The sequence below is a fragment of the Trachemys scripta genome, chromosome 18 (genome assembly GCF_013100865.1).
Source record: "Trachemys scripta elegans isolate TJP31775 chromosome 18, CAS_Tse_1.0, whole genome shotgun sequence".
In the NCBI taxonomy this organism is placed as follows: Eukaryota; Metazoa; Chordata; order Testudines; family Emydidae; genus Trachemys; species Trachemys scripta.
Window position 1 is genome coordinate 3,315,828 of NC_048315.1, and position 14,271 is coordinate 3,330,098.

Sequence of the window (14,271 nt, forward strand, 5' to 3'; positions counted from 1 at the left end):
GAGCCACCTTCGCAGCATTGAGCTGAATACGCTCAGCAGCCTGAAAAGCATTACACGCCTTCCATGCTGATGGGAATGACCAGTGAGATGAGCCAGACGTTAAACTCGGGTCTGAAATGAGTTTTGGGCCTTATTGTCAGGTCCAAGGGAAAAGTCTGAGTCCCTGCCCCACATTCTCACCCAGTGTTTCTCCTGCACCGCAGAGGGTCTTTGGTGCAAGGGCAGGGGAGTGGTACAAAGGATCCCTGGCACACAGGTTTCAGGGCTTCTGGTGTCCAATACTTCCACGTGGCCTAGTTGTAAGCTGCCTCGTAGGACAACAGGCCCCTGCACCCCTTCCCCAGCCACCTGCTGCAGAGAAGGCGCAGTGACCTTTAACAGGCCGGCGTTCCACTGAATTGCTGCCACTTCAACAGGAATGGACCAGGTACATGGTACAGCTTTGACAGGATGAATGTGCTGGAAGGCAGGCTTCTGAACTTGCTGCCATCTGGTAAATCGGAGCACTAGTTTGTATCTGATGGGTGCTTTCTTCCATCTACAATTATCATTGGAGAGCGCCATCTGCTGGAAATGTCTCTTTATGACCTGGCTATTTTTCTAATGTCAATATTAACTATCGATCACCTTCTAGACAGTATTTACTCTGGCTTATCTGGTAACATCCGACTTCCTCCGTCAGGTCAGAGCCTGCAGCAAGGTGAACTGATGTGACACTTCTGTGAAAGCTCCAGATCACATACCTTGTGTCACTCTCTATTCTAGCACCGTTGGGTCAGGATGGAAACCTGCTGTTGCCCTCTGACCCGCCAGCCCTGTCCCCTTGCAGCTGCAGAAGGTAAGGCTAAAAGCCATCTCCGCTCTGTCAAGCCTGCCAGTGACTAACCCCTCAGGAGCAATCCAGCTGCAAACCCTTCCAGAAAGAAGACTGGGAGAGGTTAGTGCTGATCTAGTTAGATTGTGTTGGCCAAGCTTTGATCATAATCTAGGCAAAAATCATCTAATAACCAGTGACTAATGCAAAAGCAGGAACACTTATGATTATAGAGTGGAAAGGTGGGGAAAATCCCTTCACCTTTCTTTTGGAGGGAGGAAGAGGAATCGAGGGGCTTGGAGGCGGTGCTGGAAGGAGTGGTTTCCAGAAAACGTACAATGTTCTTTCACTGATGGCCTCTGATGAAATAAAAGCAAAGTGGGTTGGTGCCCCTCCTAGGAATAGGTCAGGGGCAAGCATATGCACCAACTCATTTGTGAGGCTGGAGAAAGTTGGAGGTCTTGCCCCGTCTCCATTCTTTGTTCCTCGGCCCAGAATATTCCACAGCTTCCTTCTAAATGTCTTATCCGCATGCTGCTCCCCTCATTCTACACCTCGGAGACCTCTGTGTGGCTTCTCCCCCTGCCCCTCTCCAGGAATTCCACAGATAACTCGCTCAGTGTATGAACAAGAGCTCTTGCTTTCCCATCCTGGACCTGAGCCACTTTTGCATTAGAATGATGGGTTTTAGTGAAACTAACTTGTGCTTGATCCTGTGAAATCAGTGGGAGTCAGAGTGTTCTGCCCACCCCCCCACCCCCCAGCCCCAGGCCCTTAGTAAGTAATATATGTCTGTCTAAGTCTAGAGAACTCACAGCACAAAGGCAGCACCCCAAATTCCCAGCTACTTTGGTGGGCACAGAATGACGAATGCACGTTCCCTAGAGACTTTTAGGAGGAGGGTCTCTCTTCTCTCCTTGACTTGGAGCCAGTCAAACCTCAGCTAACTTCTTCACTCAGAGAACAGTGAGCCACTCCTGGATTTCAGCATCATGTCCCATTTGTCTGAGAACCATCAAATTGCTTCATGTTCACTTTGTGATCCTTGTGCCCTGTGAGAACATAATGACAACGCAGAAGGACCTCAGGCCCCAACTGAAGCTGTATTAGATGTGTGATCTTGGGTTCTCCTGGAGTTAAAATGATACAGATGTTGAGACAGTTCAGGCCTCCCTTTGCGCCCTCCCTTCAGAGTTTCATTCAGATTGCAGGGGCATGCTGCAATGCATCTGATTGCAGATCCTACTATGTCTATACAATGTGACTGTTCTCATCTGTCAAACTCAAAGTAATGTCTAAAGTAAGGCGCATAATAACTTCAGCTTCTGAAGTGTCATGAAATCTCAAGGCACTTTCCCAAAGAGCTACATTTCCTTAATGGGACCATCAGCTGAGCTCATCAATAAATACAATTTAGCCATGAAAGAAATTTAGCAATTAACTTTCGAGTTCAAAGGTTTCTTAGAATCAGGGGAAACAAATGAACCATAGCTGAATCTGTTCTGCATGCTCCTTTCACCTCCTGCATGACAAACATCCAAGTGATGGGTTTTGAGCTCCTATTAACATGTAATCACCTGCCTGTGTTAATATCTCATGCAGTCATTCCTGGACCCTGAAAACACTCATTTCTGTAGCAAAGCATGTTGAAAATTGGATTAGAAGGACAGTCAAATGAACCGAGGGCTGCTTGTTTAACTACCTTTAAATGATACAGTGTTGGCATTCAAAGGGCCTTCCCATGGGAACAGGACTGGGCCCAAACAAGTTCAGAAATAATTTAGATTGTCATAAAAAGGCATCCACCCTTTAAACCCAGGTTTCCTTCTTGGGAATCCAAGTTTGCTCTCAGCAGAATAGCTAAGAAGCAAACAGAATTGAATAGAAATTCACACGGCACAAAAGTAGGTTCTGACAGAATTTGGACTCCTGGTGGGCTGTCACACAGGAGGCTGGGGGCTTTGCCTACCCTCGTGATGCTGTGAGCTCGTAATCATCTTGTTGTCTTGTATTCTTTCTCCTGTTGCTCTGCTCAGGGTGCCGGGTCCTTACCCTCAAATCAGTAAACCTCCTCCGGAAGTACATCTCCATCCTGGATGTGCCCATTAGCTACCTCCAGTCCCAGGATGTTCTCTTTATACTAACAAAGGAGGAATCTGAACAAGCCAAGGTGAGATGCATTGTTCCTGCTCAGCCTGTTTGAGCATTTCAGAATCAGTGTGAGGGCTTCAGCCAAAAGTGCCTCATGCATGTGGAACTTAAAAATATATATACTGCACATGGAGTGTAATTGGCACATTTCAGACAGTCAGAAGAACATAAGAACGGCCATACTGGGTCAGACCAAAGGCCCATCTAGCCCAGTATCCTGTCTTCTGACAATGGCCAGTGCCAGGTGCCCCAGAGGGAATGAACAGAACAGGTAATCATCAAGTGATCCATTCCCCGTCGCTCATTCCCAGCTTCTGGCAAACAGAGGCTAGGGACACCATCCCTGCCCATCCTGGCTAATAGCCATTGATGGACCTGTCCTCCATGAATTTAACTAGTTATTTGATTTCTGATTTATTTATAATCAATCTTTGATTTATGAAGCATCATTGGATTTGCTTTTAGGAATATTTACTTGTCAGGACAAGTTGCTTTGTACGCCGTTCAGATGGTGGGATTGGGCAGCTTTGCAGCTCTTAGACCCTGGGTGGCCACAGTGCACTCTTATATTTGATACAGTGATGTGGATTGTGGACACTACAGTTCCCAGCATGCAGTATTCTATCTTGATCTGCTCTCTGTCTTGTATGACTACTTGTGGCAGCAGGCTCTTAGCAAGTTGCCCTGTCTTTTGGGCAAACTTTGGGTTATTCTGCTGTGTAAAATCTCTATACATTCTAGTCAAGAAACCTCTTATCACCATATGATTAGAGCTCCCTCCACAGTATATTAAAGTAAACATTACAGAGCAAACAGTGCTCCTAATCTACAAGTGACACCCACAGCACTGTCGTATTTGTGAGGGTAGTAACAGAAAGTTCCAAGTACAAAAATTCCTCTGATATTTCAAGCCACAGTGGCTAGAACCTTGAGTCTGACCTTCCTACTGACACTTACTTTCCAAGTGGCATGTCATAAATACATGAAATGGGCCTCAACTAGCAACTTCTGGCCATATGCAACCACTTGAAAATAGCCCCCGGGATTCCAGTATAGCATTGTTTGAGTTTAGTCAGAATCCCACCGCTGCTAAGCTGTGTTTGTGCTGGTCCTTTGGTGGGTCACCGAAGACAGATTTCACTGTAAATCTAGTAGTGAACTTTACAGAAAGCCTTGAAAGCTGTCTTCCGAATGGGTTTGGAAGGTCTAATGTTTTCTCGCATATTTTTATCTTTCTAGAGAGCCATGCGGTGCCATCACAGCCAGCTTCTCTGGTTCCGCCACACCTATATCCTGTTCTCGCGCTTCATGGTGATCAATTCACTTTGCCTTCTGTAAAGGGAAGGAGAATCATACACACTTCCAGGGGTATTGAGAGACCAGAGAAGGGAGACAAAGAAAAGAGCAGCTCTGCCTGACCGAGCACTATTGAAAGCTCGTTTCTTTAATGCCTCAAGAAGAGGAAAGAATTCCACCTTCTGGGATACCCATTGTCCCTTGGGGTTTGAACCAGGATCCTCACAGCCCTCAGGCTGTAACACTGAACCGCACAGGCCTGCCTGTCAGTCAGCCAGTTCCTGCTGATGGAGGGCTGGTTTCTTGACTTTAAAATGCCAAAACTTTAGGAATAAAATATTAAAAATTATACAGACTAATATAATTGCACTGAGCTCTTACTGATCTTTCCATCTCGATCCTCCAAGCCACGCTGTGATACGAGCTTTACTTGGCTGGACTGTACCTCGTGAAACACTAGTATTTATTCCTGCTTCCAAACAAAGTCTTTGAGATCCGCTGAACATAAGCTGTTTTTCACCAGGATGTGAAGGGTGTACGAATGAAGTTACAAGTGAGAGGGCGCCAGCCAGTTCTTTGACAGAATAAATAGGTAGACATAAAAATTCCAGATGCACCATTTGAAAAGCTGCCCCCTTCCTCTTAGTTGCCAGGAGGAAATGCTGGGTTCTGGGTTTTGCAACCCACAGATTCAGCAGGTAAGTGACAGGCCAATTTTCAAATATTTGTTTGTAATTTTTAAATCTACACAGAGATTTTAGTAATAATTGGAATCTTAAAGGAGGACTTTCACACTGGAGCAAACTAAATAATACTCAGTGTTTACGCAGCGCTTTGCACTCATCATCGAGTTATTCCTCACCGCCCCTGTGGGAGATAGGGATATAAAGACTATAAACCCCAGTGTAAAGATAGGATAAGCAGCTTGCCCAAGGATACAGAGCAAGTCATTGCACTGCCAGGATCAGAGCTCAAATTCCTGGCTCCTAATTCCTTACTCAGATCACAACACCCTCCCAAACATAGCTATTAAAAAGATACCAGGGCAGAACTGTACTCTCAGTATTTAAACACACAGCTAGGGTTGCCAACTTTCTAATCGCACAAAACCGAACACCCCTGTCCCGCCCCCTGACCCACCCCCTGCTCACTCCATCCCCCTCCCTCCATCGCTCGCTCTCCCCCACCCTCACTCACTTTCACCAGGCTGCGGCATGGGGTTGGGGTGGGGGGGGGGATGAGGGCTCTGGGTGGGGGTGCAGGCTTTGGGGTGGGGCTGAGGATGAGGGGTTTGGGGTGCAGGAGGGGGCTCTGGGCTGAAGCAGGGGGTTGGGGTGCGGGAGTGGGTGAAGACTGGCTAGGTGTGCAGGCTTTGGGGTGGAGCTGAGGATGAGGGGTTTGGGATGCAGGAGGGGGTGCAGGCTGCAGCTGGAGCTGTGGGCTCTGGGGTAGGGCCGGGGATGAGGGGTTTGGGGTGCAGGAGGGGGCTCAGGGCTGGGGCATGGTGTTGGGGGGGTACAGGTACGGGCTTCAGGAGGGAATTTCGGTGCAGGAGGGGATTCTGGGCTGGGACAGGGGGTTCGGGGTGCTGAGTCCCGGCAGCTCTTACTGCGGCTCCCAGGAAGCAGTTGCCAGGTCCCTACATCCCCTAGGCGCATAAGCAACCAGGGAGGTTCCACGTGTTGCCCTCGCACCCACACCCGCAGCTCCCATTGGTTGCGGTTCCTGGCCAATGGGAGCTGCGGAGCCGGCACTAGACAACCCTACACACAGCTATCTTTAAGTCCATGAATCAGACCGCTTATTCAGCAGAGCACTTAAGCACATCTGCATTAACTTCAGTGGCACTACTCTCATGTTGAAAGTTAAAACACGTACGTAAGAACTTGCTCAACTGGAGCCTGTAATGCCAGCATCAGCCCGATATAGTTCTAAAGCCAGAGTAACTTCAGTGAAATCAAGGGAGAGACGAGTGTAACAGCAGAATTTTTCCCTGGGTAGGGAGACATTATTTCATGTAGTACGGTTGTGTAAACCAGGCGTTCTCACCCTTTTTCTGTCTGACTCCCTCCCAGCATGCTGTGAAAACTCCACGGCCCAGCTGTGCCACAACAACTGGTTTTCTGCATACAAAAGCCAGGGCTTAGGCTTTCTTTCCTGGGCCTCAGTGAGTCTAACACTGGTCCTGCTTGGTAGACCCCCTGAAACCGGCTCATGGCCCCCGGGGGGCCCCGGGCTCCTGGTTGAGAACCACAGTGTAACCCCGATAATAACACAACTGGGATGTGTCTGCACGAGCCAAAGACAACATGGTAGAATCTTGCAATAGATGTAAGAACCTTGTTCTGACTAATGTGATTTGAACTCTGCTGCAGATAGGGGCAGTGTCAGAATAAGGCAAAGAGGAAAAACCCCAGCTGTTGGGTAGGTTACGGAACTGATGTGGTCTGACAACTGAATATAAAATGAAAGGAGGGAAAAAACAGGCAGCACAGAAAGATTTATTTAAAAAAACAAAAAAGACATACTTCCTGAACAGCCTGGCACAGGAGAGCTTGAACTAAGAGGTTACGTGGTGGCCTGCCAATGGCAGTGCTCCAAGCTGAGCCCTGTGGATACTGAGGCTGTATCATGGTTTCGACATGCTCCTGATGGTCTTATGTTCCTTCATGGCCTTCTCCCACTCTTTGCCATTGATCTCCTCCATGATGGTGCTGCGCACAGTGCCCTCATCCAGGCAGTGCGGGGCTATTCCTGGAGAAGAGGGGGAAATACAGAGAGAAACTCTCCCTTTGACACCAAGGAGAGCTATTCTCTCAGTTTCATGGGCAGTGAATCTCAGAGGGTGTTGATAGTGTCGATACAGCTGCAGCAGGTGAGAAACCTGAGATGGCCAATGGCCCATTGGTCACAGTTAAGACTTACACAATAAGGAGGTGCTATTGAAAGTTGCAGGTTCAGTACTTTAGAAGCAAGCTGTATGATGCACAATTATTGTGCTACTGCTCTCGGCAGAGTGCTGGTGGTCGTCAGGGTCATTATACAAGTGCAGCGGGGGGTGAATTTGTGTTGGCATAGGTCTACCAGGTTTCTTCCCGGTTCTGTTTACCTACCGTAACCATCTGGGTTAGAACGAGGAGTGTAAAAGCTCTGCACGCCGCAGGTCTTACAGAATGTGTGCTGGGCGCGGTGCGTGTTGAAGGTGTACGTTGTTATGTTATCAGCACCCTAGGCAAAAAAATACACAGTGAAGGTTTGCCACGTACCCAGAAATGGGTCATTTTTTGTCACTTACATTCCACAGGCTTGTAATTAATAAATGTAAAATTGCAGGCACAAAAACAGAAGCCTAATTAAGACTAGTCTAAAATATCACCTGCTATGTCTTTATGTGAGTTAGAGTTAAGAACACGGCATGCATGCGACTCTGTTCCAGATATTAATCTCCTTTCCCTACCCTCTGTGCTTTACTTTCACATGCACCTTTCCCCCAGACAAGCCTAACAATTGCCATGGCTTTACTTTCTGATTGCTGAAATGCAGTCACTGAACTCTCTATTACAGCAGGTCTATTATAAAGTGCTTAAGTTTTTTTTTAAATGCTCCAAAGTAAACATAATTGGTGGGGTTTCCTCCCAGAAGCAGAGGACAAATTTCTGTGTTTATCTGAGACCGTCCAACTATCAAAGAAAATCAAATTAAATGGTGCTAGAAGCCAAGAAAAATTAATCTAAGAGCTACAGTCCTCAGAAAACTTGGAATCCAAGAGCCTAACCTGTAAGATGCCCTTGTAACAATTAAAATGTAAAGGAGTTAAGCCTGTAATCAGAATTTAAAAACCAAGTTAAGGGAGTCTGAAGCTGATCTAAAATAGAGTCAGAATTCTTTATAGCAATGTGCTTGGACCCAATCCACAGCCCAATAAGTCAAGACTCACACGGATTGCGATGGGCTTTTGCTCAGATCTGTAGCCCATTAGGAGTATGAGTGCGACAGTAATGCTCTTTGTCGTCAATGTAACATGGACTTAGCACATTTACCTGCAAAAAGAACAGGAGTACTTGTGGCACCTTAGAGACTAACAAATTTATTTGAGCAAAAATAGTTAGTCTCTAAGGTGCCACAAGTACTCCTGTTCTTTTTGCGGATAGAGACTAACACGGCTGCAACTCTGAAACCATATTTACCTGGTGGCAATGCCACTCCTGGGGTGTACATACATCCCTGCCTCATCTTTTGAAGAGGTATAGTCACTTTTCAAACATGGAACTTCCCATTCTGAGACACGCTAACAAACACATACAGCCAGGCTCCTAGGATCCAAATGGATTTTTCACATCTCTCCAGACAGACACAGGCAAATTTATGATACAAAGCTGACCACCACCTGAATCTTTCAGAATCAAATATCTTGACAGGTACCCACACCCAGTGCATGCATAAACCCTAACCTACCTTCAGCAGCTTGAAGTGGGAAGCCGGGACAATGAAGTGTCTGTTCTGTTTCTTTATGCAAATACTGCAACTGTACAAGGGGAAAGAACAAGAAAAAAAACATGAGTATTCTATAGGCAGTTATAACCTGCAATGTAACAGTTATATCTAGCCTAGAGCTCTCAACAAGTTAGATTTCACTGAAAACTATAATTATTTTTACCTGGTTGTCATCAGGATGGCTATTAGAGAGACAAGAGATGCAATAGAAGTTGGTCCAATAAAAGATATTACCTCACCTACGTTGTCTCTCTAATATCCTGGGACCAACACGGCTACACCATTGCAAACATCAGGTTTGATGACAGGAGTGGACAGACTGCAACTATGGCATATGTATTTGTGTATTTGTGTATTCAGTCTAGAGACTTATGTTTTCCTGTAATATGGAAAGTAAGCTTATCTACACTGAGAGCTGTAGAACTGTCTTCTCTCCACAGTACAACTCTCAGTGGATAGATCAACGCTAAACTGTGGCCTTGAGAAATCCATGTAAAGTTTGCCAACTTCATCCAAATGCTACCAATATTAATTACTTTGCAAACAAGGGAAACAGATTTGTAGTGACATCTGGGCTACAGAGAAACTAATTCTGAGTCTGTGGAAAGACCATACTGAAATTAGACTATTTTATAGGGCTTGAATATATATCCCTCACCACATGTTGGTAGTAATGTGTTCTCCATTTGATAAGAGAATGCCAAGAAAGGATCAAACCCCACACCCTTGAGAGATCTGTTGGAAAGCATTTTGTTTTGAAGAAGTATAAAACAGAGGTGGTTGTTAAAACCTGGACAATTTTTGTACAAGCACAGGTATGAATCATGAAACTGTAGCTGAATTTCAGTGTAAGTTTTTGCACTCTGCTTACCTATATTTCCCTCTGCAGTCCCACATGGAGCTGCTATTCTGTACTCCTTGATGTGCAGAATCCTGTTAAACATCTGCCATGTTTTACTCCAGATATGGCTACATTTTAGTAGTGGGGTAAGTGGTTCCTGTATGTATAGGAGTTTGTAAAATGCTTCCACAATAAAATTCTGTATATATGTAAGATATTGCTGTTAATAATGATACTAAATATAGCACTTTGCATGTGTTTAGAACCTTCCATTCATGGATCTCATGAAATTTATTTAGCTTCACAGCATCCCTGCAAGATATGCAAGTATTACTGTCTTCATTGTGTGGCTGAGGAAACTGAGGCATAGATATAGTGACTTTCCAGGATCACAGAGGAAGTCTGTGTAATTATTAACTGTAGTAGTTGTAGACTATGTAATAATAATCATCACATCTTACCAAATTGTAATGAGCAGGTCACTTTGATCTGAATTTCCACTTGCATAAAGGACATTTAATATTTTCCCCCAGATAGAACAGTTGAAGTCAATGGAATTTCTCTTCTGGATTTAATTGGACCTTGTATTAGGGCCATAGCTAGTATTCCACAAAGTTAAAAACTGGGAATTTCTTTGATTTTTTTTACATCTACTGTTTCTGGCCTATGAGAGGCAGATCCCATCCTCAACAATCTGCTAAAATTGCCTGAAATCACACACTTAGTAGCGATCTCAGTAAGGATCCCTGTAACCCCAACACTGCTACAGTCTCCCTGTTCTCAGCTGTTTTCCAAGCACTTGTTATCTCCCTGACAACTGCAGCTTTTTCCACATCCTCACCCCTTCAGCTAGGGCATAAAGAAAACACGAAGTTGCCACTGTGCTGCCCAGAGAGTAGAAGTGCACAGCACCTTCCTTTCTCTGGCAATCAGCACATTGTGCAGTTGCAGAACCAGCACCTGAAATCGACAGTACTGACCTACTGGTGGATCTGAACTCAGCTGGGGCTGCACTCTATAGGTTAGACATCTGTCCTGCTACTATACCAACTTCCAGTGGATTTCTGTTTCGTAAACACTTTGAGATCTTTGGATGGGAAGTGCTAGAGAAGGGCAAAGTATTTGGCTATTCAGATTTGGGGTGGCAAAATAAATAAATAAAAAACACTCACTTGCAGTCAAAAATGTGCAGATCTGCTGATGCCCAAACCTCGAAGCGGACAGCTCCGCAGTGACAGCCTCCTGTGTGCTTCACCAGGCCTCTGTACTCACTGGATGGAGCAAAGGCACATGCACCCAAAAAGAGAGGATTTGTGATCAGACATTTCTTGTTGGCCAAGGAAGCACTGAGATTTTGTAGTGTCACAGTCAACTCTACTAGAGACATTATCCACTCAGCAGTGGGGGCCAAACTGAAGCAGACCCACCTTCCCCCAAACACTTGTCCAAATTCTGACCTCAGCTACAGTAGTAAACCTAGAGTAACTCATAGAATTCAGTCAAATTATGTCAGGATTACACCAGTGAAATTAAGAATAGAATTTTCCCATGTTCCCACCAATTCTGCTCCAGGCTGATGTTCTTTCTAGAAAGAAAACATCACTAACTTGCTTCCATTTCAGAAGCTGGAAAAAGAGATGATAAGTAGGATTTAATTAGTTTAAAACATTTTAATATGTTTTTGAAGTCTCCCAGTTGCACTCACAGCCTCAAGGATCCTCTGCTTTGTGCATTTCTTTCACTCCCTTAGGACTTTGCCATGGTAACCTAGCAAAAGCGACATGCCAGGTCAGATGCAAAAATATTAAGTCCCTTACTTTTCATATTATCAATTGCATGTATTGACAGTTTGTTCAGATTTATTAATGGGAATAACAAAAATATAACGATATTACACACACGTTCAGATGGGACAGCAGGATTAGAATATGAGCTTGGTAGATGTGTCACTGTAGACAACAGAAAAGAACAGGATAAGAGGATTTTTACTTCCCTTTGATGTGAGGTCCCTGAAACATGAACAGATTAAGAATAACAGCCCATAAATTCCATAAGAAGAAAATAAACTCCACAGAAGCCAATGTTTATTATTGTAAAAATGCTGACACTAGGAATATTACATTGCAGAATAATATGGACAGGCTTCAAGTACAGCAAATGTGATACTTATGGGGCAGAGATTCTGGGCTGAGAAAATGTAGAAATACAAAATACAAAAGTCTTTTTGAAGATAATTAAGTAGTCTGACTAAATCCCACACTGTACTTAGCCCCTAAATCTGAATCCAAAGCAGAGATATTTGTCCAGTCAGAGCTGCTGTATGTCTAGCCATGACCACTTCTCTGGATGTGGTTATAAGATGTGTGCAATGAGCCTCCCACATTATTACCAAAATCAACATCTAGATATTAAATTGATAAGCATTTTAGAAACACTTAGATAAATCTAAATGTAAAATGTCTGGATAACACTGCCAGATAATACTTATTTGCATTGCCATTAAGAAACAAAAGAAAGGTGGCTTGGTGAGTCCTGCAAAAAACATGTTTTTGAAAGGCTCAGCCTCCATGTATTGGCTTGCTTATTGAGCAAGAAAAAGTTTGCTGTTAACTTCCCATAAAATCCACATTTTACTCTGCACATGGATTCATAGAAGTCATTTATATGGCTAAAGCAAAAAGTGAAGGAAAAATTGTGAAAAGCCCTACTGTCATTCTCTCTCTCCAAACCCAGAGAAGCATGGATTTGTAGATATATGACCCTTCTGACTCAATTAATTATTAACCAGGCACTTATCAGATCAGACTGACAAAGGTCCACAGGCAAGCACTAGCCTGGCTGGAATCAGCATTCCTAATGAAGGTTTGTTTACTTACATAAATAGTTACATTAATGTCCTTTGTCTAAAAGTACGGAATTGTAGGTTTATACCAAACACAGGAAACAAAGATGGAGAGAAGGAGGTCTATCAGGCCATCAGTCATGTGGTTAGACCCACCTGAGCTCAAGGGGGAGCAGCCCCCTCCAAAAGCCACAGGGTAGATGGGGTCTAGGGAAGAAAAATATTCTGTCCTAATCCCAGCTCTAACAATCATGGGCCCGTTCCCATTGACTTCAGAGGAGCGGGTCAAAAACGTGCAGATGGGCCACAAAAAAATAACGCAAAAAGAACAGGAGTACTTGTGGCACCTTAGAGACTAACAAATTTATTAGAGCATAAGCTTTCGTGGACTACAGCCCACTTCTTTGGATGCTTGGGCTGTAGTACACGAAAGCTTATGCTCTAATAAATTTGTTAGTCTCTAAGGTGCCACAAGTACTCCTGTTCTTTTTGCGGATACAGACTAACACGGCTGCTACTCTGAAAAAAATAACGCAAATAAAAGAATCTGCCCAAACACATTGTTGGCTGCAGAGAAATCCTTGGGGGTGAGAGATCCTGTCCCAACCGGTGCTGGGCTCAGAGAGGGCCCTGCCCCTGAGGCCAGGAGGGAAGATTTTTAAAAAATGTAGGTGGGACTCAAGCAACATGCAAAGCTGCACCATGGATCCGCACCAGCCCTTAAACGGCAGCAGCGTGCCACAGTGACAGCATAAGCTCGCCGAAGGTGGGGTAGGTTTCGTTTCTGCCCCGCATCGGAGCGGCGCTGCCCTGCCTCCGGAGGAAGAGCTTAGGGCCCGGGGACCCCCGGGTCCGTGCCCCCCTCCTTCTACTCACAAGGTGTCCAGCAGGAGTCTGGCTGCCTCCTCACAAGTCAGGCTTTGCCTCTCCTGAAACTTCACCCAGCGCTCCCTCTGCGCCCCCAGATCGAACAGGCAGAACGCCGGGGGAGGCGGCGGCGGCGGCTCCCCTGGCCTCTCCCGGGGAGCCGCGGGCTTCTTGCCTACCCGACTGCTCTCTTTCCCCCGGAGGGAGTGGGCGGCAGCAGCCGGAGACGCTGCAGCTGGGCTTCTCCCCCGAGATTTCCGTGCAGAGCCTGCCTTAGTTTTCCCCATGCTCCTGGCCCTGGGGTTTGCATGCGCCCTGCACCCCCGTAACCACAGAGCTTGCGGATGGGCCCCTCTCCCTTGGGGCCTTTTGCTCCGTTGTTGTGATCTGGAGTTTAGGTGCAAAGGGACATTCCGGAGCTGCTGCTTCAGAGTCCGGAGCCACGTGGACTGGGAGGGTTTGGTGCCAAATCCTGGGGAGTGAGGAAAGGTGGGGAAGGAGAAAGCTGGATCCTGCCAGTTTTTGACATGCCCCCCTTCTCCCCAAAATCCCACTGCTTACACAGAGAACAAGCCTAGCTCCCCCCCCCCCCTTGCATCCAGCGCCCATATCCTGAGGAAACCCAGTACAACAATACCTAGATCTGGCACCTGAATCCAGACAGTGATGAGACCCCCTAATTCTATTGTATAAAGGGTAGATGTTCCTTTTACAAAAAACACATGACACATCCCAGTGGAGGGCACTGCAAATACCAAGATCTAGCACTTCAATCCTGCCAATTTTTGGCTCCAATCCCTAAAATTTCACTGACTATACAGAGATCATCCAGGTTTGTGCAGCACTGATGTGCCAGGGTTTGGGCATGTGTGGGAGGTTGGTACAGTAGCAGTAGCTAGACTTGTCCTCCATTTGCATGGTAGAATATGGAGTGCTGAGGCCCCAAACTGGCAGGATCTGGTAACA

At 45.7% G+C, this 14,271-nt stretch overlaps 2 protein-coding genes across 3 annotated transcripts in view; one reads left to right on the top strand and one right to left on the bottom strand.

Annotated features, from left to right (window-relative positions):
- Positions 1–4,620, top strand: part of PIGL (phosphatidylinositol glycan anchor biosynthesis class L) — a 78,365-nt gene extending 73,745 nt beyond the window's left edge. The window contains exons 7-9 of one of the 2 annotated variants that reach the window (XM_034752176.1): positions 766–838; positions 2,851–2,984; positions 4,205–4,620. In XM_034752176.1, coding sequence (XP_034608067.1) covers positions 766–838; positions 2,851–2,984; positions 4,205–4,303 — 306 coding nt within the window. In that variant the 3' untranslated portion in view covers positions 4,304–4,620. The remainder of the gene's footprint in view (positions 1–765; positions 839–2,850; positions 2,985–4,204) is intronic. The other variant, XM_034752177.1, reaches the window with a different exon arrangement.
- A 2,122-nt stretch (positions 4,621–6,742) lies between these two features.
- CENPV (centromere protein V) lies at positions 6,743–13,756 on the bottom strand. The gene is made up of 5 exons (XM_034752179.1): positions 13,315–13,756; positions 10,769–10,867; positions 8,717–8,786; positions 7,375–7,489; positions 6,743–7,015 (listed from the first exon to the last, which is right to left on the bottom strand). Exons 1-5 carry the CDS (start codon positions 13,590–13,592, stop codon positions 6,891–6,893), a joined length of 687 nt encoding a protein of 228 aa, XP_034608070.1. The 5' UTR covers positions 13,593–13,756; the 3' UTR covers positions 6,743–6,890.
- Positions 13,757–14,271: the final 515 nt, after the last annotated feature.

Excerpts from the sequence above, each read along its gene's own strand:
- CENPV (XM_034752179.1), bottom strand. The coding sequence starts at position 13,592 with ATGGGGAAAACTAAGGCAGGCTCTGCACGGAAATCTCGGGGGAGAAGC. Across the intron at positions 10,868-13,314 it reads AGACTCCTGCTGGACACCTT|TGAGTACAGAGGCCTGGTGA; the intron begins GTGAGTAGAAGG and ends TGCTCCATCCAG. Across the intron at positions 8,787-10,768 it reads CTGCACATTTTTGACTGCAA|TTGCAGTATTTGCATAAAGA; the intron begins GTGAGTGTTTTT and ends CCCCTTGTACAG.